This window comes from Phragmites australis, chromosome 3 (genome assembly GCF_958298935.1).
Source record: "Phragmites australis chromosome 3, lpPhrAust1.1, whole genome shotgun sequence".
NCBI lineage: Eukaryota > Viridiplantae > Streptophyta > Magnoliopsida > Poales > Poaceae > Phragmites > Phragmites australis.
This window is the reverse complement of record NC_084923.1, coordinates 7,583,876-7,609,614: the sequence shown is the minus strand read 5'-3', so window position 1 is coordinate 7,609,614 and position 25,739 is coordinate 7,583,876. Positions and strand designations below refer to the sequence as shown.

Here is a 25,739-nt window from a genome sequence, read left to right as displayed (position 1 = left end):
AATGTTATTGGTTGTGTTGAACTCCAACCATGCAGCAAAGGCTGGTCGCTGGCTAGTCGAGTAGATGAGGACCACCCCATCCCCCGCGCAATTGGACTCATACGCTCCGTCTATGTATATTGTCCATACATCTTGGGGCAGAGTCTCTGGGGGCCTTGCAGATGGGGGAGTCCACTCGGCGACAAACTCTGTGAGGATGTGCAATTTGATGGTCGTACGGGCCACAAACTTCACCTCAAAAGGCACTAGTTCCACAACCCACTTGCCCATGCATCCCGCTGCCTCCCAGTTATGAAACAAGTCACCTAGCGGGTATGAGGTTGGTACGGTGATGTCGTGGGCGAGGAAGTGGTGCCAGAACTTACGGGAGGCCGTCAAAAGGGCATATGCCACTTTTTTGAGCTACATGTAGCGTGTCTTGACCTCTGCCAGAGCCTCCAAAATGTAGAAAACTGCCCTCTTAATAGAGCGGTCTTCCTTCTCCTTTTGTCGCACGAGTATGGCACTTACGGCGGAGGTGGATAAGTATGGGAGGAGCTCTTTGCCTGGAAGGGGTATTGCAAGTGTCTTAAGGTCGGAGAGGTGGGCCTTGAGGACCTTCAAGGTGTCCTGGCACTCCATCATCCATTTGAATGGCTCGAAGCCCCTCAGCATTTTGAAGAAAGGAAGGTTGTGCTTGGTGGACTTAGCAAGAAAATGGCTGAGGGCTGCAAGGTGACCAACTAGGCACTAGACCCCCCTTCAAGTTAGTGAGGTTGCCATCTCTGTGATGGCATAGATTTCACTAGGGTTGGCCTCGGTGCCTCGCTTTTAGATGAGGTATCCTAGCAACCATCCATCTTTGGTGCTGAAGATACACTTCTTCGGGTTAAGGCACACACCGGTGGCCCAAAGGCTATTGAAGGTCTCTTGAAGGTCAACAACATGGTTGCCTTCGAGCTTGCTTTTTACAACTATGTCATCAACGTAAGCCTCCACATTGCGGCCTAGCTGGTGTTCTAAGATTTTACACACCAAACGAGAAAAGGTGGCTTCGGTGTTTCGGAGGCCGAAGGGCATCCGAATGTAGCAGCATACCTCGAAGGGGGTAATGAAGCTGGTCCTACCCTCGTCTTCCGCGGCCATCCACACTTGGTGATATCCTAAGTACACGTCCAGGAAACTCAACATCTCGCAATAGGCTGTGGAGTCCACCAGCTGGTCTATATAAGGGAGCAGGTACGGGTCTCGAGGGCAGGCTTTATTGAGCGTCGTGAAGTTGATTTACAGGCAACATTTTCCATTAGGCTTCTTGACCAGAATGGGGTTTGAAACCACTCTGAGTGGATGACCTCCCAGATGACACCGGCCACCAGCAGTTTCTGGACTTCCTCCTTCGCGGCCTCTGCTCGCTTGGTGGACAGCTTGCGGCCCCTAGTGTATGGGTTAGGCCTGCGGGTTTACTCAGAGGGCATGCTCGATGATGTGATGGTCGACTCTGGGGAGGTCTTGCGGGGACCATGCGAAGACATCGAAGTTGGCCCTCAAGACGGCAATGAGCTGGGCTTCCTGCTCCGGAGTGAGGTTCACCCCGATTTGAAAAGCTCGGTCAGGGTTCTCCATACCTAACGGGACGTTCTTGACATCCCCATTTGGCTATGGCTTCAGAGCACCGCGATGCTCAAGGAGCGTCAGAGGGGGTCATTAAGGGGTCCTTCAGCTACATTATGCATGTGGCGGCTGTTCAGCAAAGGCAGGGTGCCCATACTTGACGCACCTAGCCAGGTTTTGATTAGCCCCTAGGGTCTAGGCATCTTCATGCAGAAATTGAGGCCTCCCCGAACTTGTTCAGGGTTCCTCGACCTAGTATGATATTGTATGCGTAGGGAATGCCCACAATGTCAAAGGTGACCATCTCGGTCCACATGGTGGAGCCTTCGTCAAAGGTCACTAGAAGCTCTATCTAGCCCAAGGCATCAAGGGGCCCCATTGAACCCTTGAAGGGGCCTTCGAGCCCCGAGATCCGGTTCCACGGGATGCGGAGCTGGTCAAAGGCATGTATGAATAGAATATATATGGAACTTCCTCCGTCGACCAACACCCTCCGGACTTTGACTTCGGTGATGTTGGCCATGATGACCAGAGCGTCAGTGTAGGGGAAGTTCACCCCTATAGCATCGTCGTAGGTGAAGGCCATGAGGGCTTCGGCCCATCCAGGGGCCCGTTGGTGGATGATGGTTGAGCTGACATGGTGAAACCCCTACGCGTAGTCTCATCATTGCCTCTTCGAGAAGCCATCGGAGGCTCCTCCACCCGTTATGGCTAGGACCACTTGCCTAGCATGGCCCCCATCATCAATGTGCTACACCATTGGCGGCGGAGGCGAAGGTGGAAAAGCTAGCTGAGAAGGGTTCTGGAGGGCCAGGTGATCCACCTAGCGGGCCGCTACCGGCCTATGTCCTTCATTGTCAGGCCTATCTCCCACTATGCGAGCTGCCTGACTCACAAGGTATTCCTCTCGGAATGTTACAAGGGTTCGGTAATCTTCGCTATTTTGGGCACACCTAGCCTCATGCAGAGTGCACTAGTATCCTTCTTCTAGTAGTCATCTCGGGGCGCATTGCCGCTCAGGGAAGAACCCAAAGCGTCCCCAGTCATGCCCCCTAGAACAGAGTGGATTCAGAGCCCCTCGTCTATTGTTGATGTTGTGGATGCCACGCCGCTGTCGTTGTCGAGTCCGACACGATCCAAAGCCCTCGGCATCCTCGGGGCCCCTTTTTTCGATGGAGGTGGCAGGGCGAGTGAGGACCCCGCTTGCGAGGTTAGATTCTCAAGCTCGACGTAGGTGGTTGTGGTAACATATATGACCCCCCCCCCCCAACAGAGCCACTCCTCCTCCGCACGTGTGTACTCCTCGAACTTGCACATGAGAGCACTCACCGAGCATACCAGGCGTCAATGTAGTCAATCAAAGAGGGGCCAAGAGGCCAAACCCTAGGTAGCCGTGTCATTCACCGATGGCTCCAAGATGCCTCTTATTTGGGTCTTCGTTTGGGCAAACCTCCAGAAGTATTCCCGGAGGGTTTCACCTGGCTATTGCCTGAGAGCGAATAGCCTCCCAGATGTCACTAGCTCGATGAAGGTGCCCTAGAAGTTATTGTAGTAGGCGTCTCGAAGCTAAGCCCAAGCGTTAATGGTCCCAGGCTCTGGCACCTAGAACCACCAGAGGGCTACCCCCTCCAAAGCGAGAGGGAAGAACTTGGCCATGGTGGCATATCCGCTCGTGCTAGCATCAATGGTGAGGGTGTATGCACAAAATGAACACATCCAGGTTCGAATCACCCTTAGATTTAGGCATCTTTAGGGTCTAAAACCCATCCGGGAAGGTCTCGGCTTGCAAGTCCGCCTGAAGGGGAGAGTCGAGGTCTATGAATGGAGCCTCGCGTCGATGGGCCTGAGGCTTCAATGCCTGTAGATTGACCATTGGTGGTGCTCGGGGATGATGAGCCACGATGCCAAAGCCCTCGCTGGCCCTTGGAGCCTTAGTCAGCATAGCGTTGGTCATTACGGAAGCAGCAACGTTCATATATGCGGGTTGCTGTGCAGCCCACAGGGCCGCCCGTAGTTCCTCCAGCTGAGCTCAAAGGGTCACCACGTTCGCCTGCTGGCCGGACGTGGTGGCGTGCACAATAGTGGTCGTAGTTGCAACCCCTAGGGACACAGCAAGGTCCTCAATGTGTTGCTGCTGAAGGGCCGACGAAATGGCGGCCCCCTAGCATTAGCCACAGCCAAGGTTAGGGTCAAATCGGTGGTGGTCACGGGGGCCTCGTAACATCTAGCTATGGGGCTAGTGTCAGCATAGCGTATGCATGGCTGCGGTTGCCGTGTGGATATTCACACAGGCGTGGTCGCGGAGCTAGCCACCTGGGCCACCGCCTTAGTGGTTTTCTTATTTGGTAGCATCTTACCTCTCCTACTGATCCAATCCATGAGCTGAGCAGATAGATATATTGAGAAACCAAGTTGAAATGTGCCTTGGTTTTCTTGTGATGAGTGATTGATATTGTCATTTATTTGGTTTGATGATCTTCGATTTTGCATGAGCTTTGATGTGATTTGAATTGATTTAAGATTTCATTTGAGCATAATGATTATAGACTAATTGGAGTTGGAGTTGGAGATATGTGTTTGCTTGTCTCATGGTGTGCAGGTGATTGATGCAACTTGTCGGTCGACGACGGGATGATCGGAGCTAAGCAGAGTGCTTGATACCAAACGATCAAGGAGACTGGGCAGAGTCAAGAGTGATCCTAGCTGAACACGTGGAGGTCAAGCAAAGCATTGAAGGCGGATGGAGACGACGTGTTGACAAAGTCAAGCGAAGGGGATACCGGTGCAAGTGACAAGGCAGCCTGAGGGATCGGGAGCGGGAGAGACTTGCCGGCGGTCAGGATCGCATGACGGAGTACACGCGTCGACATCGAAGCGCCTGCTTAAGGTGTAAGCAAGGCGGTGAGTCACGCTTTGAGAAGCGTGCAGGCGGTTTCACGGTTTGACCTCAAAACCGTGGGAGGACTGGAGGAGTATGCGGCACCATCGCGAAGCTTACGTCGAGGTGAAGCTAAGTCGTGAAGACGCCGCGGCTGTCCGATGAATAGAGAAGAAAATGGACTAAAATGCCCTCGGTGATAGGTAAGAGTGCACTACAAGAGAGGTGTATTTTAGGGAAAAGCTGGAAAACTTAAGGGCTAAATTTTCTAGGCCTATAAATAGAGGGGTATGGCTAGAGAGAGTTTTGAACCAGCCACTTGAGCTCCCTTGTGCCACTCATTTGAGAGCCTTAGAGCGAAGATTTTAGAGGAGAGAAGAATGAGTGCTTAGCCTATGTAATAGATGAGAGTTTTGAGAGATAAATCTTTGTAATCCGTTAAACTAGGGCTGACCTCTTTGAGTAATTAAGTTTATATTTTTGCATATGCTTGAATTCCCCTCCTTCTAGTTTCCCTCTAGTCGTCATTCTCATCCCCCTCTCTCTATATATATATGGGCATTAAGATGATAGGAGGACCACAAATATATTTTTCAAAGACGAAACTGAGGACAGGCTAATCCTCGTAGGATCGCACAGGGCAGTGCTTGTCCCATACTAGCAATTGAGCTCTCCTTGTCAATGTCAGTACACACTCGCAGATCTCTGAAAATTTCTCTACTCTTTTCATTGCGAGATCTGAGAGTGCAGCGGCGCCATCCATCCATTTTCTGTTCCGCTCGTGCGATCCCCACATGGAAACTAAGTGTTCGACAGCGTCCGGTTTGGACGTACGGTATTTATTCATGGGTGCATGATTTGCTTTTGCTGATCCAACAGTCACGGGCACAGGCCAAGAGAAAAGTGCCACATCTCTCATGGCCGCGCGTTGGCAAGAGCTACTACTTGTACTGTACGAATTATTTGAAACCACGCTTATCGACTGGACCAAAGATTAGGGATCATGTGATAAACCTCAGTATCATGTGTACGGTTGTTCAGCCCAGGTTAAGTGGGTTGTCAATGATACAAGTTGCAGCCCCAGGGAAGAAGCATACACTCAATACAGTAAATGCCTAATTCAGAACACAAGAATTGCATTCTTGGATGCGAGTGGGGTTTCTACCTAGTTCCTATATATTATTATGTGACCATATCCTGAATGGGGAACATCAAATAAATCAAACGATATGAAGTGTCGGTGCATGGACGACGCACATGGTAGCGCACAGCAAGCTGACATTCAATCGTGGAGATTATACTGTGAATATAATCCGTAATAATTATCACCTCAATTTGCTCCAAATGCGTGCATGCCACTCTTTTGCTCTCAACAACATGTATTAGGCGGGGCATAATTGACCTGTAAATTATTATAACGATATGGTTTAAAAGCTATTATCAATTAATTACTCCCCATCTTGCAATATACCTCAAACCATGCAGAAATCTTAAAGCGGCTTATATTTGGATAAGAGAGGACATCGTACGTTTGGCTTTCTGGGCTAGATCAGGATCACTAGTAAAAATGGTTTTTTACTGTTTGCAATCGTATTGCATGTATTCTCTGCAAAATAAGCCCCAAAAAATAGTTAAATGGTGATGGGCCTAGATATATATATGTAACGAAATTATATCAGTGAAAGGACCCCATATTATTATGACATCGGTGTCTTTTACTTTTGTGGTAATGAAAGCATGTGATAAAAAAAAAATGCATACGAGGAGAACGTACAAATAAGCAAGCTAGTACGTTACCTAGCGTTTTGGACCTTCTTTGGTTTCAAAAAATGCTGAACCATCTTTGGTCAAACCCTATGATCATTTGGCCCGTCAAGAAGGTATGGTAGCAGGTCTTTTGTATCTTAGGATCGCTGCATGAAAATTTGAGTAGCTTGAATGGCCTTGGCAGTACCCACTTGATTCAAAGATGTGCAAATCAATTCGAGTATTCTACTGACAAGTCTAGACCTCAACTCAAGAAGTCTAGACCGGAAGCCAGTGAAGCGTGTGACGGTGTGAGCTGTGCTTCTCCAACTTGTCGCATCGTTGGAGGAGTTGACCCAGCCTAGCAACCTAGGCTGTTCATTCGACGCCCTCGTAGCCCCCATATCAATCGGCGCGTGCAACATGGAGTATTCAGATGGAGAAGCACAGCTCAACAATTTTATACGCCCAAGTTGGCGCAGAGCTGCCGGCCTGCCCCGCCGCTCCGCCTGCGCACGTCCAATCACGGGCCGCCTGCGAGCCGCGACGGCGGCACGGTCAGAACTCGCAGCGGCAGACCGGCAAGTGCTGACACGCGCCACCTCGCCGCCTTTTCCCCAAGGCTCTGGGGCCCAGCCGCCCAGGCTACGTAGGCTTTGGGGCCTGGATGCGTCGCGATTTGGGCTGAAAAACTCCCGGCCCATATGCTTGCTTCACATCGCGCCCGGGCTATTGGGCCGCGTGCTGGCTTCGACCTGTCTGCTCCGTCGACGAAACGAAACGTCCAAGTCCACCGCAAGCGGCGAGGAGAAAAAAGGACGGAGGAAGCCGGCAGCGGGGAGCGGTGTGGCCGGTCGCCGCCCGCGAGGCGGGCGACGCCTCGAGATCTGCGCCCGCGCCTCGCGGGTCAGAACCAGCAAGTTTGATTTCATTTCTAAATTCGTCGTCTTCGCCTTTCAATTCCGTGGCAGCGGCGACAGCCTCCTCGTTCGCTTCCCCCCGAAATCCCAAATCGCACGCCCCCTACCGTAGCTAGACCCTTGCGCCTGATTAATCCCATCCCCGCACGTTGACTCGCATTTGCGTCCAGATCCGACGACCTCCGCGCAAAAGCAATTGCGCCAAACCCCGCGATAAATCGCCGCCCCGCCCCCCTTCCCACGCCACCCCCGCCGTTCTCTCCTGAAGCCACCGCGGTGCAGAATCGGAGGAAGTCTCGTAAAGGTGAGAATTTTCATTTGTTTTCAACTTTTTCTAGGGGTTCTGGCCCGTTTCTCCTTCTGGGCAGGCATCAAAATCTGATCTTGGAGCGTCGCTCTCGGCGCTTGAGGTTTCTTGCGACGCTCCCGTGGGCTAGGTGGATTGATTGATGGGTGCCAACCAATTATTTCGCTGCGATGTTCTGGCTACGCACGAAACTGCTACTATGTGAAGTGGTTATCGCGGGTCCTGACGGGACGCTCTCACCTAACAATTGATATTTTTCTTTCTTTTCTCCATGGCGGCGTTTAGTTCGTGCGATCATTTCTTGCACTAGTATATGATGCATACTCCGGCGACTAACTAATTCTATTATTTTTCTTTTTTAAAAAAACAGAAACTGCAACGCTTCATGTGACTGAGCGGTTGGTTGCGCCGGCTCGCGAGGCTCCAGCAGCGAGTTCAGGGAACACTTCGTGTGCTTGCAACCACTTTTTGATGCGTCCTTGAGGTGTTGGAGCTGTCACGTTGCGGTAGTTGAGAAGGATCTGTCCTGATTGCAGTTGCGAGGAAAACTTCCTGAGGTATGCTCTGCTTGTTTTCTTATCAGCAACTAGCACATCGCATTATTAGGACCTTGTCTAAGTTGTCCTCCTTGACTTGGACCAAATGCTTAGATGTTGCAGCGTGTGTTGATATTTTCTTTCCTGCCCCGTCATTCTTGCAACCTAATGTGCTTGCGACGTGCCCCAACCTTGTTTTGACTCCCCCACGAGCTTAGTTCATTGGGCTAGGTGCTAGGTGGTTGTTGCAGACTGGTCGTCCTTGTTTCTCTTGCCACCTCGGGCCTCCTTAACTTGCTTAAAAATATACATGCTTCATAGCTAGATCATTTGTGATTGAATTTGGGTTATACGCCATGGCGAATTCCCGGGTTGGACGTTTCAAGGTATGAGTTGATCTTGGCTTGGATTCTTCAGTCCTGATGTGTTCTTTTGTGGGCATCGTTTGACTTGTTGCTAAAGCCATGAAGTATGTTAGTACTTGTTGTCTGCCTTTTGTCTAAAAAAGATACATGCTTCATCTTCTGCCTTTGATTTTACGGCGGAACTTTTTTTTAGTACTTGTCTGCCTTTTGCTTTTGTCTTGGTATCTGCTTCATCTTGTTTTGTTTTTGTTTGCCCTTGAGTCTTTACCTGGTTTTGTATTGGAAAATTTGCATTGAGTAACAATGTTTTCTGCAGAAGATAAATGGGAGGGCCTAACACATAAAGCAGAGATTTGCTTTCTTTCTATGAAGTTTTGCCGAGTTGGAAAGTTTCTCAATATTAGTCATCATCATTTGATAAACGCTGTTTCTTTTGTTCAGTAAATTAGCTTTTACAGCTATAACCTTCTTGATCATGCCTTAGAACTGCTTCTTATTTGGCATATATGCATTGGAAGTGCATGCGTTCTTTCATACCCAATGCAAGCTGGGAGTTCATGAAAAATATGTTTAATCTTTAATACGTGGTGTTGAACTGTTGATGAACTCTTTATCGCACAAGTTATTGGGTAGTACAATTAAATCTGGCAAACATGAAGTATCCATGAGCAATGCTGATCATCTCAAAAGCTACTGTATGAATCAGTAATCATGTATGAAACTCGATTGGAAGGTGCAGATCTGGGGGTAGGTTCGAAATTGTGGAGTTATGAAATATCAAGGATTTGCATAATTTGTTTTGAGCAAAATTTTAGGTAGTCTTGTGGATTGTCCATTACTACATTAGTATATGGTCAGATTGTCGTTTAAAAAAAAAGTATAGTGTCAGATTGCCATTACCCAACCATGCTTCACAAGTAAGATAGAGGCTTTAGATCAAGTTGGTATACACCAATGTGAAAATATGCATCACCATGGTAGTATAAGAATGGCAAGATTGATTAAGAACTAACTATATGTGCTGTTAAATAGTAGATTTCTTCGTAAGGGTGAGCCTCATTTCAAAGGTAGGCAGGCGGAAGCCTGTTTAGGGGACAGCAAATTATATCCCCTATTTTCAATCTAGTTTTTTCATGGTGTGAAACCAACATACGGTGACTGCTCTACCGTTATAATACAGTTACATATCCTAATGCGATAGAATATGTGAGTGTTCACTAGACAGCACAGTACTGCTTGCATACTACTATCATCTCATGTATATTGATGGTTTTCAACTGCTGTTGACCTGCCCGTTTCCTTACTTTACTATGGCTTCCGCTTTATGTTTCTAGACTAGAAGGCTAGAAGCAGTTAAAGTCCAACATAGGGAAGCAATGTGATAAACAAATGTTTCTCGATTAGCATTTAAAGTCAAATACAGTAGAAGAATTCAGTGTATTGCATATATTAGCGAGCATGGATTGGCACTCTAATGTTCAATGGTTCATTTTATTAGATCACATAGTTTCTTATTGAACTGGTGACGGTGTGGAAATGGAGCAGCTACACTTATGCTATGATCTGTGCCCTCTTATGCTTCTGCACTTGACCAGAATCTTCTATGATGGTTTTAGATCACATACTTCTTTTCTTTCAAGTTTATGGAAACCTATCCTCAACTATCTGATGAATTGATTCTAGTGTTTTTCCTGATACACACATTTTTGTCTTAGTTTATTGTTCCATTTGGCTTATAGTAGCTGCTGCATTAATTTGATGGGCTCATGTATTCATTTCAAGCTTTTTGTAATTCTAGTTTACGTGTATTTTTGTCTTAGTTATTATATGTTCCATTTGGCTTATGGTAGCTGCTGCATGACTTTGATGTGCTCGTGTATCCTTTCAAGATTTTAGTAATTCTAGTTTGCATGGTGCAGATGTCTAATCTCTCAGACCCCTCAGAAGAAGATGCTTCACCGGAGGGTTCAAGTCCTATCCAGAAAACTGCAACCTTGAGTAACACATTGAACACGCTTCTTCAGCGAGCCTCGGTCTATGGTGTGGCTGCTGGGTATTGTCTCTCGGCGTCTCTGCTCTCCATCATCAACAAATGGGCAATTATGAAATTTCCATATCCTGGAGCCTTGACAGCTCTACAGTACTTCACTAGTGTTGCTGGAGTTCTACTGTGTGGACAGCTAAAGCTTATTGAGCATGATGGCCTTAATTTGAGGACTATGTGGAAGTTCTTACCTGCAGCTGTGATGTTCTATATCTCCATCTTCACAAACAGTGAACTCCTGCTGCATGCCAATGTGGACACTTTCATTGTGTTCCGCTCTGCTGTGCCAATATTTGTCGCCATCGGAGAGACACTGTATCTTCACCAGCCATGGCCATCATTCAAGACATGGCTTTCACTTTCCACTATACTTGGTGGAAGTGTTATATATGTTTTCACAGACAACCAATTCACTGTGACTGCTTACACCTGGGCGGTGGCCTACTTAGCGAGCATGTCCATTGATTTCGTGTACATCAAGCATGTCGTCATGACCATTGGGCTGAACACATGGGGCCTTGTGCTTTACAACAACCTTGAGGCTTTGATGTTGTTCCCCCTTGAGCTCCTTATAATGGGAGAGTTTGATCAGATGAAGGTTGACAGCTCGAAAGTGTCAAACTGGCTTTCTTTCGATGTGGTCCTTCCTGTTGCTCTCTCATGCCTGTTTGGTCTATCAATCTCCTTCTTCGGGTTCTCCTGCAGACGGGCGATCTCTGCCACCGGGTTCACAGTTCTTGGCATAGTGAACAAGCTCCTGACCGTTGTGATAAATCTGCTTATCTGGGACAAGCATGCCTCATTTGTCGGTACCATTGGGCTCTTGATATGTATGTCAGGTGGCGTTCTCTACCAGCAATCCACCACAAAACCGAAGGCGCCCAAGGTTGAGCCTAAGGAAGAGAATGACGAGGAGCAGCAGAAGTTGCTGCAGATGCAAGCAGTGCATGAGGGCAATCCAACTCAAAAGCAAAGCTCCTCATAAATCTGATAAGGGAGTTCACCATCGATGCTTTACCTTCTCTGCAACAGCTTCCCTTGAACATTTGTGCTTGGATTAATGCTTGGGAAGAAACTTTTGGCTGAAGGTTATTCCTGGACTATCTGCTGCAAGATCTTGAAATGCATTCGACACCAGAAATCACGGTGGATACCAAATTATTGTTATGGAATTCTTTATTATTGTATACCGTTTTCATTTGTTAGACAAGATGGTTGTGGTATGGTACCAGGGACTTGTCGAACATACTCACATTGAATACCTCGTATACGAAAGCAATTATGCTATGTGATGCATTTAATTGGTAATATTGTCATGTGTTTATTCATTTCTCTGCAAAAGAGCTTGGGCAATTTGCTTTGTAAGCGTATTGCTGGTGATGGAACCATTGTTCTTCGTATGCTAAAAGAAGTGAGAGTTTTCTTATGATTGTTCTCGGTCAATGCATTCTATCGTACTGAGTGTGAAACAGATGCTGTTCAAGTAACTCTGCCCGCTCGGTGCAGGCATTCTATCACACTGAAAGTGTGAAACAGAAACAGATGCTGTTGAAGTAACTTTACTTGCTCTTGGAAAGTGCAATTGTATTGTGCTGAAATTCTGAAATATATGTTGTTCAAGTTATTATTACTACTAAGTATTGTGCTCTTGGAAAGTACTCCGTTTCAAAATACAGGGCATATTATGATTTAGCAAAAGTCAAATTATATAAATTTTGACTAACAATTGATCAAATTATCATATATTTAGTGTACAAAAGATGTATGGACATATTCGTACTTCACATATCTTTTAATAAGATGTTGGTTTTGTAACAATTAATAATATATTATAAGAAAGTTGATGCCCTTTAAAAAGAAATGGAGCACCTTTGGCACTGCATTTCAAGAGCGATTGCTAAACTAACAAAGGCTTTAAGTGGCGAATTAATAAAGGATATCATTAGGTTTTTAAAGATGTAGTTGGTTGTTGCGCGAAATTGTAAGATAGCTACCGACGAACGGAGAGTATCTTCGCAGTAGGGAATAATAACTCTGATTACTTTTGTACGGTGCTAATAGCTTCTGGCTGTCCGAAAATACGACCTCTTGGCATCTGGGAAGTTCTTCGTTGTGTTGCATCAGAGGCAATTAGCAGTTGTGTTTTTATGTGATGTGAAGAAGATAATAACAAAGATAATTCGAATACCTTTTTCCCTTTTGCAAGACATCACACTGCATTTGGTTGTTTGCTCGGCTCGCCGAGTCAGTCGAAACAAAGCGGCGATAAATGATCCAAACGCACTGGCCTTGTTCCCTTACCACAGCAGGGCGGGAATCCTCGCCGTCAGATTCCTCTTTCGCGGCCCAGATTCCTCCCCATCTGGATTCCACCAGTCTCTCGCACGCACATTCCTTGCTCCCTCCCCTTCTGGATTCCTTCGCCTTCCTCCTCGCCCAATGGCGCTCTGCGAAACCAAAATCTCGCAATCCCAACCAACCCGAGGGCCCTAGCGACGCCGACGCTCGATCCCGCCTCGCGGTGCTAGCGCCCCTCGAGGATCGCAGGCCATCGCGAGCCGTCGGGGGTCCCGCTCCAATCCGAATCCTTGCCTCCCGTTGGCGGCCGCGGGTCTCGTCTTCGAACTCGCTGCAGGTACGGTTTCTCTGATTGGTTCGATCCCTTATAGGTTTGATCTAGGGTTTGCGTTTTTTGAGGTGATTTTAGTGGGCAAATCGTGTTATTGGGTGTGTCTGCGTGGTTTGCTTCTCCTGTTCGTTTGGTTTTGATTTGTGCACTGACTGGTGAAGACATCTGATGAGCGGTTTGAATTTTTGTAGGAGGTTTCGCGGAGGGTTTGGATTCGGAGCGAGGGATGTACGGGCAGGGAGGGAGCTTTAATCCGCACTATCGCCATGGCGCGCCGCCGCCTCAGCAGCAGCAAGGTGGGGTAACGGGGCCATTCCCCCAGCATCCGCCACCGCGGCCACCGCAGCCACCACCATTCCAGCAGCACCCAGGAACGCGGCCGCCGCCCGGGCCATACCAGCACGGCATGCCGCCGCTTCAGAACCAGGCGTATCCCTATGCCCAGCACGGTCAGATGCATCAGGTGCCAATGGTGCCGCAGCAGAGGGGTTTTGCGCCGATGCCAATGCCAGGGCCGCCCCGGCCGCCGCCGCAACAAGCTATGTATCAAGTCCCTCAACAGTATCCCATGCCAGGCCCTCTCCCTCCACCACCGCCTCGGCCACCCAGCTTTGCTCCGGAGAATGTGCTGCCTCCATCTGGCCCACCACCTCCTCCTCCACCACCGCCACCGTGTTCTCCCCCTCCTTTGCCCCCCGCACCTCCCACTCCTGTAGTTGCGCAGTCATGGAATGCGGAGGTAGAAGGAAAAGAAGGCGCACCTGATGGAGGTCGTGATGCCAAAACTGAGGAAGCAGCGACTCAGCTAATTGTGTCTGATGACTCAGACATGGATATGGATGGTTAGTGCCCACCCCTCCATCTTTGTATGGTGGCAATATTAGTGTGTTAGAATTCTAAAACTTCTGCCATTGTGCATGCTGCTGCATTTTGAATCGCATCTATATAAGTTGGCGCGCCTTATGATGTGAGGCCTTCATAACTTTGTGGTGTTTTAGATATTCTGTCCATGCGACCTGATTCAGTGATCACTATTAGTTCTTGTGAAGAAGTCTTTTTGTGGAATAATTCTACGATCTTACCCTGGTGAATCAGTGTCTGCATGATAGTCTGACGATAAACCATCTATATGCTTCTTTATAGATATCATACTGAATTCAGCATTTCAGCTTAATTTCGGCATTGTTTATCTCTAGACATTTACTTATCATGTTAAATTTCAGGGGATGAGAACTTGCCATCAAGACAACATCTTAATCCAGCCAATTATTCCCGTGTGACTGCTGAATGTATCGGAGATGTTAATGTGCCAAAGTCTGTCAGTGATGTTTTGGGCCTTAACAATGATAATGCTAAAACTGCAAATGTAACTGTGGAATGTGGGAGCCCATTCCGATTAATACAAGGTTATGCCTCAGATGACATTGAAGATGAGGTGGATGCTTGTGCTGCCAGCAGCCTTGTGCTATCGCCTAAAGATAATGAACATAGTCATCCGAGTGACAGAAATACTGAAAGTGGTCATCAGAAACTTACTAATGCAGAGGGAATTGTGAATGCCCCTCCTGGCGCCAAGCAAAATGATGAGGCTAGAAAGTATCATCCCAAGGATGAGAGCAACCCAGTGAGGCACAATACAGATGTGCTTGGGCATTTAGTCAAAAAAGAGTTAAGTGGCAGTGAGTTTGATGGAGTGCGAAGGAGTAAAAGGCATGGGAGGAGCCAAAGGAAAAGAAGCCGTAGCAAGTCACCTCAGGATAAGAGTCGTAGTCCGTTGGGGAGAAACAAGTGCAGTCCATCCCGAAGGTACTGCACCTTGTACCTTGCATCAATATCTGCATAATTACAATTCTTTTTTAAAATTTCTTATGACATCCTGTCTGTATGGATGACCCTTCTGGAAGTCTAAGAATGTTGAATTTCTTTCAGTTCATCACCTGGAAGGCAAAGCAGGTTGCCACTTGCGAAGCGGGTTCATCCTGCTGGAGAAGGTAAGGTTTCAGAAGGTAGAATTTCTCAGCAAGAGAGCCTGTCGGGGACAAAGAAATTGGATAGTTCGAATGATTTAATTGGCAAAGGGGGAGATAATGCTGCACCTGATGTTGCCCTTGGACAGCATGGTCCTGGTGACAATTTAACTTCTGAGTCTTCTCAATCAGTGGCTGCTTCTGCAAATGCATCTGATCCTCATAAGATGCAAATACCAGGTCCCCCATCTCAGTCTCAAGCAGAATTAAATAAGTCATCGGCTGGTAATCAAAGTCATGTGAGCCAATCTTCTGCAGGTGTCCCATTCGCATCAGTTAATGCTACCGAGAACTCCATGGCTTATCATACGCCCCAGTCTCATCCTCGGAGCTTGTGTCCTCCAGAACAGATGTCATCTGGTTTCACACCAGTTCATCTGTCATCCTCAAATATGATTCATCTACCAGGACAACCATTACTTGCAAGTTCAGAAATCCCTCAAATGCAATACCAGCATAATGTTATTGCGCCGGCAAATGAGTTCCTGCAGAATCAGATGAGAAGCTACCCTGCACCAGATCAGTCTCATCCTCGGCCGTTGGATTTCCATCATCATATGCTCCAGCCAACAGTTCCTTCTCACCAGCAGCCTGCTGCCGTTCCTGTTGAAAATGCTCCAGGACCTCCTCCAGACAGATGGTCGGAGTATTCTGGTGGTGTAGGTCTATCTTATCATCAGCTTCCATATGGTCAGCAGCAGCCTCCTGGGAGTTCGGATTCAGGAACTCGCTTTGTTTACCCTTCTTTACATAGATTCCCATCAAATCTACCTGGAAGTGGCGATCTTGATCCCATATCTAATGTTGGTTTGCCTAAATCATCCATCAAACCCCACTATAACCCATTTGCATCTACCTTTGAACAAATAGATCCAAGTCTAAATGTTGATCCTTCAGTCAGCCCAAATGCAGTTGGCTCTGCTTCAACAAAAGCAGTAGAACACATAAATACACCATCTCCTTTTGGTCAATCATTTCCTGGATCTGGAACCCATGCCCATGAAAGTTCTGCAGAAGTTGTGCCCAATGTACAAAAACAATTTCGTTCGGGGTATACTTCTGGTGCTCCTTATGATCCCCTGCTTGACAGTATTGAACCATCGAGCAGTTCAATCAACAAGATTGATCTTGGTATAGAGAAAAAACGGAGTGCTGATGATAGCCGTGATGCGTCGAAACAGATGAACATAGAAGTGGATAGTGAAAATATGCATGGACTAGGTGTTGTTGCTGAATCAGAAGTTGAAGGACTGGGAGAGGTGGCAGCAGACACTGAAGCAGGTGTGGTGGAGAATGCAAGTCCTGAGTTCTTGGGTGCTAGAGACTGGAGCTCGGATATACCGGGTGATATTGACAACGATCAATCGTTGGATAAAGGTAAAAGGAGTAAGGATTCTAGATCAATGAAGCTTTTTAAGGTTGCCATTGCAGATTTTGTAAAGGAAGTTCTTAAGCCATCATGGAGGCAGGGTAACATGAGCAAAGAGGCTTTCAAAACTATTGTCAAGAAAACAGTTTATAAGGTTTCTAATTCTGTCCCTAGCAGTCATATGCCGAAAACGCCTGCCAAGATTAAACAGTATGTACAGTCCTCTCAAAGGAAGGTGACCAAATTAGTAATGGTATGTCTACGTTACCTTTTAGCATATTGGTTATATGTATGTATTCTGTTCATACTCTTTCTGCTAATATGTTTATTCTATGATGATATTCATTATGCAATAGTATGGATGACACTCGATTCGCTTAGCAGCTATACATAATCGTGGAAATGTGGAACTTTTACACTGCCCTTGATACTGAATAATTCAAGTTGCATTTTGGTCAACTTCATGCTATTCACCTCATAAACTTTGATGATGCCATTAGAGAATCACCCAAGTTCGAGTCCTCTTTGACACGAATTTGGTGTCTATTTCTTATTTACAATACCACCTAGTTCCTCCTAGGTTGGTCGAGTTTTTTATAATGCCATTAGAGATGTCCTGAAATCTGTGTTATGTGGTCATCTAGCCATCTGGTAATTGATCGTTTGAGTTTGGCAACATATGTTTGTATGTCTATTGAAGCTTCTTTCCTGAGAAAATAACATGTGTAGTCTATATTTATATTATTTGGTCTTCATCTGGGTATTGTTTATTTCATCATTTAAACTGCCATCTATATTTTGTTTCTAAATTCCAACATGGGACTCAATAGTCATGTCTGGTCCAGTAAGCCCCATGTGAACGGACATACATGTTACAGTAGGAATGTTCCGAGTTATCTTATTCTGTGCTTGCAAGCATTAAGCACACATTTTTCGGAGGAGAATAGTTGAGAGTTGAGACAGCTCTGTATCACACTGTCTACATTGAAAAATGTAATTCGGACCCTATATATCTGATATATCAAAATCAAGGTTAGTATTTATCTGTGCGAAAGATTATGCTTTAGTTCTTTGTTTTGTGCTATTTTTTCAGCACATATTGGTTGTGTTAAATGTGCTGTTTGGTTGATCTCTATGCCCGCTGACTTGATTTACCACTTCAATCTATTCAGGGCTATGTTGACAAGTATGCGAAGCTATAGCTGGATCAGTAAATGGGACTATGAACTGAACACAGTCTGAACAGTGAATGTTCCAGAATTTGTGGTGCATGTTACACAAATGAGGCTGCAAGTTGGGTAACATCTGTTTGTATGAAAGTGTTTTTGCAGTAAGGTATTCTGCTCTAGTTCAACGGAAAATTCTGTATTTTATCGGAATATCATGTATTTAGGTTTGCTTCCCACATTCGGATAACGCCCCCTGATCTCCTGTTCCTTGTAAGGCCTATCTGTGTTCTATTGTTTATTTATCTTTTCATTCTTCCCCAACACGAGGTAAGTGATAGTAGGATGCTTTAGCCGCGCACTAATTCTGGTAGAACTTTGTTTATTCAGAGTAAATGTACGTGCTGATAGTTGGATGATTTAACTAATTCTTGACTTTCTGTTAGTCTTCAACTTAGCTTATGCTTTCTGAGTGGATATAGTTCATGACGGTATTTTGCCAACATTATAAGATCCATTCAGCTATAGGATCACATTCATGCTTCCTATCTTACATAGAAGCTTGGCGAGAGTTAGTGAATGCAACAGGAATAAGACATTCGAATTGCCTATAGCCGTATAGAATGAACGTTTCTAGTTTCGTCAACCTTTTCTTGGGTTTAGGATTAGTATAGCCATTTGCATTCCTTTTTTTTCTTTCCAAGAACGTGCAATAAAAGGCTTTGCACATCTTTGTATTAAAGGAGACATTTGCATTCTTCCCAGAGAGAATTTCCTAGTCGCTGATCTGGCTTAATTCCGCCATAACGGGGCATGTGGATTTATTGTGGGCTCGAGCCTTGAGATTGTAGACTATGAAAATGTTTACTTTACTCGAAATGTTAAAACCGTAAAAATTCTGACCCAGCTGTTGGTTTTCGGTTGTTTTGCCACCTGGCAGGCGGTATTACCCGGTATTGCCAATGCCAATGTGGACCTCCACTCGCCATTTCTCCTTTCTATATATAAGTTGGCACATCAAAATCGAGAAAGTAGGTTCATAATTCTTTTTTTTTTTCTGGCAATGCCAATCTGGACCTCCACTGATCATTTCTCCTTGTTCCGTATGCAAGTCAGAACATTAAAAATGAAGAAAATGTGTGGAAAAAAAACTCTTATGTTCCCTCCTTTCCTGGCGTCAACTCCTTAGCGAGGGCTATGAATGGAATCATGGAACTTTAGTAGCGTCTACCCTACCCCTTTATAGGTCCGTTTGGAACGTGAGATTTTTTTTTTTAGAATCCTAAGAAAAATGGACTGTTTCCCATGAAGAAAACAATAAAATCCATGTGTCCCAAACATGTCCTTAGCTTGGAATCCCCTCCTAAGCAAGGGAATATGCAATGGCAATAGTTCTGCATGACAGATGGTGGTGGCAACCACTAGCGTGGAGTTTTAAGGAATGCCGAAGGAGCGGGAGAAGTAGGGAAGCCTAGGGAGGCCATCATCGCCAGTGAGATCTTGATCTCTCTCTTCTCCAAATTGAGTGTCCAGGGAGTTGTCTGCCCCCTTAAATCCGCCGATCCATCGAGTCCAATGAGGTCACTTGTCCACGGCGTGGACTCCACGCCATGTTTGGCCGAGGAAATCGTGCTGTTGACTCTGATTTGTGCTTCGACGGTGCTATGATGGCCATACGATGATCCGCAGTGTTGGCTCTTGGGCTTTGCTGCATGCACACCGAGGCGCAAGGACTACCATCATCCGCTCTTGGAGTGTTGGATCCAATGCCAAATTTTGAGTGTTGGAAGATAAACCCAATCACACCGTATTGCTGCATTTGGTACGGAACTACAATAATTCTAGTTTAACCTAGATTTTGTGTCTACCACGAAACTTAGTATAGCTATAATTAGACTAGATTTGCTGGGTTCGCGGTAGAAAATTTAGTGAGCTATTTCTAGTTAGGGGGTTTTACTGACCCAGTTAAGTTAACCCAGTAACCCTCTCTTGCCTATGGAAATTTGACGGAGTATTTTTGGATAAACAGATGCTATATATATTAAAGAGTGCAGGAGTTACAATCTTTAAGCACAACTGCTGGATATCTGAAGGAATCCTTGCTATACACGCTGCCGAGCTATTTGCTCTCCTAGCATGTTTTGCTAGTTCATGAGCAACTATATTATGGTGTTTCTTTCTTTCTTGATCTTGAGTTCTCCGACGCAGGTCTTTTCTAGAATATCCTTGATGATAACAGCACCCGCAAACAAAACCCACCACCCAGCCAGCCTTGATGCCCCTTGGAATGGGGGCTCTGTTGCGGGATCTCTTCTGTTGTAGACTAAGCATGTTTGCTATCTCCAGATGTTATATTCGATCATATATTGATTTAGGTATTACGTATTAGAGCATCTTTAAAAGATATTTAAAAACTTACTACTAATATTATCATATAGGATGCCTTCGTAATAAAATTTATTCTTTAAATATCTTTCATCCCCAATAGATTTCCTACATTCAATCCTTATATTCCATTCATCTTTCTTCCCTCTTCTATGTTGCTGATGTGTAGACCCCACTCTTCATCTCCCTCGTTGCTCTCTTTCCTTTCTTCTCTCTCCCTTTCCTCCTCATGCCGGTGACGAACGAATCGCAGGAGCTCGTGTCGGTGGCAGTGGAGGGCACTAGGAACGTGATCGACGCCGTGGCGGACGAGGGCGTGCGTCGGGTGGTGTTCACCTATTCGTACGCGCGTGGTGCACATGGACCCCAACCGAAGCCCTGACGTCGTCCTGGACGAGACCTGCTGGAGCGACTACGAATTCAGCAAGCAAACAGATGTAAGGTGTCAGCCTGTCCTATCTGATCCATTCTTGCTCACGAGTGCACATATCTCCATTCGTGCATGTACCTGACCTGAGTTTGTGTCAAAAAAATCTCCTCTAGCGACGAACGAACGGAGTAGCAGCAGCTGGATGAACAGAGACACGGGTGAGTGGGAGGTGGACGTGGACCTAGTGAGATCAAGAGTCTAGCTGGTTCTTCACTTTTAAACACATCTAAATATTAAGAACATTTAAATATTAGAAATCTAACATCTAAATATTAAAAATCTCAGAGTGCAGACGAGCATGAAGATCGGTGGTAATACTTTTGGATGGAGCCGAGCTGATGGAGTTCGAGTTCCCGTCTCGTACCTCATATCTCTAACGAAGATCGCGTCGTGAGGAAGCGTTATTAAAAAAAACATCTAAATATTAGGAACTATATGTGTTGGAGAGAGTTTTGAGATAAAATCCTTAAATTTAAGGATAGGGAGTTATATTGAGCTTCTTAGCACCTTAAACAGCACGCGCGCGGTTCTGTCCGCTCCCATCCGTCCAAACGCGGGGGTGTGGCCCAGATCCACCCACCGCGAGATACGCCGCTCGGCAGGTGAGTGGCGTGACGCCGCCTCCCCGATTCATTTCCGTTCCCCTCCCCCACCTCCGCTTTCCTCTTGCCGCCACCCTCCTACCAGCCATCGCCTTCACGCTAGCCGCCGTTCAACAGCCGTCGCCGCGCACCCACCGAGGCCGCCCGTCTCCTCCTCCTCCTGCGCAACCCGCCCTGACCCCCTCTCCGTTCGGGCCGCTAGCTCGCCCCGTCGAGTGCTCACGTCCCGTTTCACCGGAGACTCGGGTTTTGTCGGTAAGGCCCTGAACCCCCGTTGGGGTTTCCCCTATTTCCCTACGGCGGATTGCGCCCTCCCCTCGCAAACGGATCAGTGGCAAATTCGTTTGTTCTTAGTAGGCTGATAGGCTCCCTGCTTACGCTCGCTTTTAAGCACTTGATTTCGTTGGTTGCAGCATACGCGCCCTACTTCTGCAGCTTGGTCAATCGTTTCTTGAACATGTATTTTCTTAGTATGTAGTTCTTGTATCTACGAAACCAATCCACGTATTTCGTGCTTACTTGAATACTGGATTCGCATTTCTCTTGTGGGTTCCAGTTGAGTTGCGGATTGGCGAAGTGTTAGGAGAGCAAGTTTGGGTGGCGCGTGTGCTGATTCATTGCCTTGACGTTCAAGCATACCATGTCGGCGAGGAGGCATTTTGCGATATTCACCACTGCGAGCCTTCCATGGATGACGGGAACTGCCATTAACCCTTTGTTCCGGGCCGCTTACCTGTCAAAGGATGGCGATAAAGATGTCACGTTGGTGATCCCCTGGCTTCCTCTATGGGACCAAGAGTTAGTTTACCCTAACATGGTTGCGTTCGATTCTCCTTTGGAGCATGAGGGCTATATTCGTTGCTGGATCGAGGAGAGGATTGATTTTAGGCCATCCTTCAGCATCAAATTCTACCCGGGGAAGGTATATTAATTCTGTAGCTTATATGACCTAATTTAGTGATAGGGTTATCTTGTGTGTTCTTCTATTTTACTTTACATTTCATTACATTCCAAGTAAAATTTTAGCAAAGTTGATTTAAGTTTACCGCTTGGCAACGTAAGCCATGGAGTTATGAAAAAATTGGTTCAGGTTTTTGTGAAATCCAGTCCCTTTCTTGCAGCTCGCTTGATACTTGAGTGTAGCTCAATACCTGATGCTTGTGACCTTGCTGCTGTTTGCTAACTGTTAGTCATATGCATCTCATTTTTTAGATAGTTTTTGCATCTCATTTTTTAGAGTGTTTTTGCATCTCATTTTTAGATAGTTTTTTGCTTTGAGGGTATTCAAGACCACTTGACCATTTTTCTCTATGATGCAGTTTTCAAAAGAAATGAGGAGCATTCTACCTGTTGGAGATATCACAGAATGCATTCCAGATGAAGCGGCTGACATTGCTGTTTTGGAAGAGCCCGAGCATCTAAACTGGTATCACCATGGGCGAAGATGGAAAAGTAAGTTTTGGGGAGTGATTGGCATTGTTCACACAAACTATCTAGCATATGTGAAAAGAGAAAAGAATGGGCAAGTGATTGCTTGCATCCTCAAGTATGCAAACACCTGGGTTACCCGAATTTACTGCCACAAGGTACTATCATGAACATCATATCGACAGTCAATTGCTTGTTTGATGTTATTTTCTTTCGTCTTGCAAACCATGTTACTTCTGTCCATCATGGTGCATTTCTTTTCATTTATGTTGATGTTCTACAAACGGTGTTTTGTGACAAATAGACAGACGTGACCAGGCATGTATGCTTGCTGTTCATAATCACTAAGCATACGATATGTATATGCTTCAGATCAATAAACTTATTATGTGTTATTACCCTCATTATCCCCAGTTCAATGCAGTGAATGAGAAAGATCCACATAAATGTTTAGATGGAATCCTGGGAAAATACAAGATATTGATTAGGGAAGCATAAACAACTGTCTAATGTTTTAATGCACAGTTTCTGCATTACTGAGAGAATCCAACACTACAAATACTTTTGTAGGTTTACCTGAGATTTTGTAAGATCTGTTAGGCTAGTCTACTACTGGAACTTTTGACTACTGTGTGCCGGCCTATTCTTGCTAGGCCCATGTATGATTAGTCAAGGATTTGGATAAGCATGGTTTATTTTTGTTTTAACTAGCAAGGGTAGGCTAGAATAGTGTTCTAACACATGTAATTTCAAATTGCAGTTATAGGGTTACTGAATATGATGGGCAATAAATAGGCATACTTTCTCCTTAGCAAGCTAACCTTAACTATTGTAAAAGAGACTTGTAGATATGTATGCATGTGGAAATCACGCATTATAAAAAGAATTCTGTGTTGATACCCAGTCGAGATCGCATCTTGCTCATTTAAAATTGTGATCTCCATTAATTCTGTGACATGAAAGTGAATTGAAATCAGGAACTGAACAGGTGTGTCACTAATGTAGCTTGAATTTTCTTGTCTGGATGATGTGCTTGTTTTTCATTGTGCTCCACTAGAATTGTTGAATTTGAATAACTTGAAACCCCCTTGAATCATCTTCTTCTGTTTGATTGAAGCATACAGTCATAGGCTAACTTTCTATGAATTTAAAGTAGATTATCAGATTATCAGGTGCCACACAAAATCTGCCCAGATCTGTTGTATGCAATGTCCATGGTGTGAATCCAAAATTTCTGGAGGTAGGCAAGCTAAAGATGAGGCAGATGCAGAGTGGGGAGGTAGCCTTCACAAAAGGGGCGTACTACATTGGGAAGATGGTGTGGGGTAAGGGATACAGGGAGCTTTTTGACTTACTATCCAAATATCAGAGCAAGTTGGCTGGTCTTGAAGTAGATTTATATGGTACTGGAGAAGATTCTGATGAGGTCCGCAAATCTGCTAAACACTTGAGTTTGACTGTGAATGTTCATCCTGGCTGTGATCATGCGGATCCCTTGTTCCATGAGTGAGTTCTCTTATTTACTCAAAAGCATCCCTCCATCTTCTGATTTAAACAAACATGCTCAATTACTCATATTAAATATAAGTCTAACATGTCCCCCCTCAAAAAAAAAGTCTTAACATGTCAAACACTTCTTTATCTTCCATTGTGGAGAAAGTAAAAGCAATTTCTGCTGCTTTTTATTGAAGTTATAAGATAAGAAGTAAGGTTTGTGTAAACACAAGTTACTGAAAGTTATTTAATGAGTTTGGGGTAAGAAGCACAATTCTAGATCACCTAGGAATTTCATGTTAAGAATCGTCATTTCTGTTGTACGGAGGTTATACCAATTGTTTCTGTTGAACAGAAAGTCTGAAACACTTATAATTTTCCAGTAGCTATAAAGTATTCATCAACCCGAGCACAACAGATGTGGTCTGTACGACTACTGCTGAAGCCCTGGCAATGGGAAAGATCGTCATATGTGCCAATCACCCTTCAAATGAGTTCTTCAAGCAGTTCCCCAACTGCCGCATCTATAACAATGACGAAGAGTTTGTACAACTGACACTGAATGCTCTATCAGAGCAGCCTGCTCCATTGACAGACATGCAGAGGTATGACTTATCGTGGGAGGCAGCGACTGAGAGATTCATCAAGGCTGCTGATATGAACCTTCATGTGCCGGAGTCCAGGATCCATAAAACATCCAGGGTTTCCTTGCCAGCTTTTCTGAGAACTCGTAAACTAAAACAAAACTTGGAGGACGCATCAGTTTACCTGCACCAAGCACTCTCAGGTCTGGAAGTCACCCGGTGTGCATTTGGTGCTGTTCCAAAGACGCTGCAGCCCGATGAGCAGCTATGTAAGGATCTCGGTTTGGCTCCTCCCAAGAAGAAAAAAAAGCTGAAATTTAAGCTGATGACGTAACGTTGTAACCTCTTTCTACTTCATATTTGCACTGTTTCGCTTCATGTACATGTTTTAGACAACCTTTTGTTCTTTGGATAGAGACGTTCGACTATCTGGAGGTGTCCTAATGGAGGATTAGTGCTTCTTTTCACTATTTGCCGGGCTGTATAAATTACATTGCAGTGTAACTTGGATTGCTAGTTTAGGAGGGGATAAGAATTCATTGGACAGCGCTGTAATTCTTTGAATTGATGGATCGTTGATGCTCTCATCTTGGCGAGATCTGATGTAATTGTGCTAGCAGCGCGTAACTTCGTGGTCATAAACCGCGCACCATGGATATCCCGTTCACAGTTTTATGGTTGCTGCTCTCTCCATTATACAACTGTGCCAGTATTGAAGTCGAGTGATCAGGAAAAGAAACGCTGCACCTCCAATTTTTTCGGAGAATGTATCGGAGTGAGGAATATTTGGACGTAAAACGTTCTTCAGCCTTTGCACGGTTAACTCTAACTAGCCTGTATTCTGTTGCTGCCAACACCAGCTTGTAGCATGGTCATGGACTGCCGATGTAGCTGGGACTTGGGCCATGCTGGGACTTGGGCCTGCCGGGCCGGCCCAGCATGGCCCTTTCGATATTTGGGCCTTTTGGGCCGTGTCGGGCTGGCACGACGAGTCTCTAAGAGGCCCACGCACGGCATGAAGGCACGACGACGCCCACGGGCCCAGCACCGTTCTTGGCTGAGGCGAGACGGACGCCAACGACAGGGCAAAATGGAACCTCATTGTCATGCCAGTGCCTTTGGGTTAACTCGCGGCCACTGTTGTGCCGCTGTCGGCCGCCGGCGAGCTCACCATGCCGTTGGCCGGTGGTTATGTTAGTGTGGGTGAGGTCCCACACGGCATGAAGAAGATAACGCCGC

At 45.8% G+C, this 25,739-nt stretch overlaps 3 protein-coding genes across 13 annotated transcripts; all 3 read left to right on the top strand.

Annotated features, from left to right (window-relative positions):
- Nucleotides 1-6,968: 6,968 nt before the first annotated feature.
- Nucleotides 6,969-11,694, top strand: LOC133911906 (GDP-mannose transporter GONST3-like). Of its 3 annotated transcripts, none has more exons than XM_062354379.1 (3): nt 6,969-7,120; nt 7,812-7,998; nt 10,262-11,694. In XM_062354379.1, the coding sequence occupies exon 3, from the start codon at nt 10,262-10,264 to the stop codon at nt 11,369-11,371; it is 1,110 nt and encodes a 369-aa protein (XP_062210363.1). In that variant the 5' UTR covers nt 6,969-7,120; nt 7,812-7,998; the 3' UTR covers nt 11,372-11,694. The 3 variants fall into 3 exon arrangements, with proteins under 3 accessions (XP_062210363.1, XP_062210362.1, XP_062210361.1); XM_062354378.1 differs by having other exon boundaries at nt 7,020-7,438; XM_062354377.1 differs by lacking the exons at nt 6,969-7,120; nt 7,812-7,998 and adding an exon at nt 8,041-8,363.
- A 1,005-nt stretch (nt 11,695-12,699) lies between these two features.
- LOC133911904 (uncharacterized) lies at nt 12,700-18,017 on the top strand. Of its 6 annotated transcripts, none has more exons than XM_062354372.1 (5): nt 12,700-13,021; nt 13,207-13,857; nt 14,239-14,821; nt 14,945-15,222; nt 15,301-18,017. In XM_062354372.1, exons 2-5 carry the CDS (start codon nt 13,242-13,244, stop codon nt 16,803-16,805), a joined length of 2,982 nt encoding a protein of 993 aa, XP_062210356.1. In that variant the 5' UTR covers nt 12,700-13,021; nt 13,207-13,241; the 3' UTR covers nt 16,806-18,017. The 6 variants fall into 6 exon arrangements, 5 of the variants coding, with proteins under 5 accessions (XP_062210356.1, XP_062210359.1, XP_062210358.1 ...); XR_009908730.1 differs by having other exon boundaries at nt 12,702-13,021; nt 14,945-17,443; nt 17,584-18,017; XM_062354375.1 differs by having other exon boundaries at nt 12,702-13,021; nt 14,945-16,664; nt 17,257-18,017.
- A 2,255-nt stretch (nt 18,018-20,272) lies between these two features.
- On the top strand, nt 20,273-25,096 carry LOC133911903 (digalactosyldiacylglycerol synthase 2, chloroplastic-like). 4 transcript variants are annotated; one of them, XM_062354368.1, is made up of 5 exons: nt 20,273-20,399; nt 21,551-21,916; nt 22,314-22,580; nt 23,579-23,928; nt 24,300-25,096. In XM_062354368.1, exons 2-5 carry the CDS (start codon nt 21,635-21,637, stop codon nt 24,832-24,834), a joined length of 1,434 nt encoding a protein of 477 aa, XP_062210352.1. In that variant the 5' UTR covers nt 20,273-20,399; nt 21,551-21,634; the 3' UTR covers nt 24,835-25,096. The 4 variants fall into 4 exon arrangements, with proteins under 4 accessions (XP_062210352.1, XP_062210353.1, XP_062210354.1 ...); XM_062354369.1 differs by lacking the exon at nt 20,273-20,399 and adding an exon at nt 20,974-20,994; XM_062354370.1 differs by lacking the exon at nt 20,273-20,399 and adding an exon at nt 21,002-21,249 and having other exon boundaries at nt 24,303-25,096.
- The last annotated feature ends 643 nt before the right edge of the window (nt 25,097-25,739 follow it).

What these genes read in the sequence shown, in the direction of transcription:
- LOC133911906 (XM_062354377.1), top strand. Translation starts at nt 8,334, where the DNA reads ATGGCGAATTCCCGGGTTGGACGTTTCAAG. An exon ending in CCCGGGTTGGACGTTTCAAG is followed by an intron (nt 8,364 to 10,261) that starts GTATGAGTTGAT and finishes TGCATGGTGCAG; the next exon opens with ATGTCTAATCTCTCAGACCC.
- LOC133911903 (XM_062354368.1), top strand. Translation starts at nt 21,635, where the DNA reads ATGTCGGCGAGGAGGCATTTTGCGATATTCACCACTGCGAGCCTTCCA. An exon ending in TCAAATTCTACCCGGGGAAG is followed by an intron (nt 21,917 to 22,313) that starts GTATATTAATTC and finishes TCTATGATGCAG; the next exon opens with TTTTCAAAAGAAATGAGGAG. An exon ending in GCGGATCCCTTGTTCCATGA is followed by an intron (nt 23,929 to 24,299) that starts GTGAGTTCTCTT and finishes ATAATTTTCCAG; the next exon opens with TAGCTATAAAGTATTCATCA.
- LOC133911904 (XM_062354371.1), top strand. Translation starts at nt 13,242, where the DNA reads ATGTACGGGCAGGGAGGGAGCTTTAATCCGCACTATCGCCATGGCGCG. An exon ending in CTCAGACATGGATATGGATG is followed by an intron (nt 13,858 to 14,238) that starts GTTAGTGCCCAC and finishes GTTAAATTTCAG; the next exon opens with GGGATGAGAACTTGCCATCA. An exon ending in AAGTGCAGTCCATCCCGAAG is followed by an intron (nt 14,822 to 14,944) that starts GTACTGCACCTT and finishes AATTTCTTTCAG; the next exon opens with TTCATCACCTGGAAGGCAAA.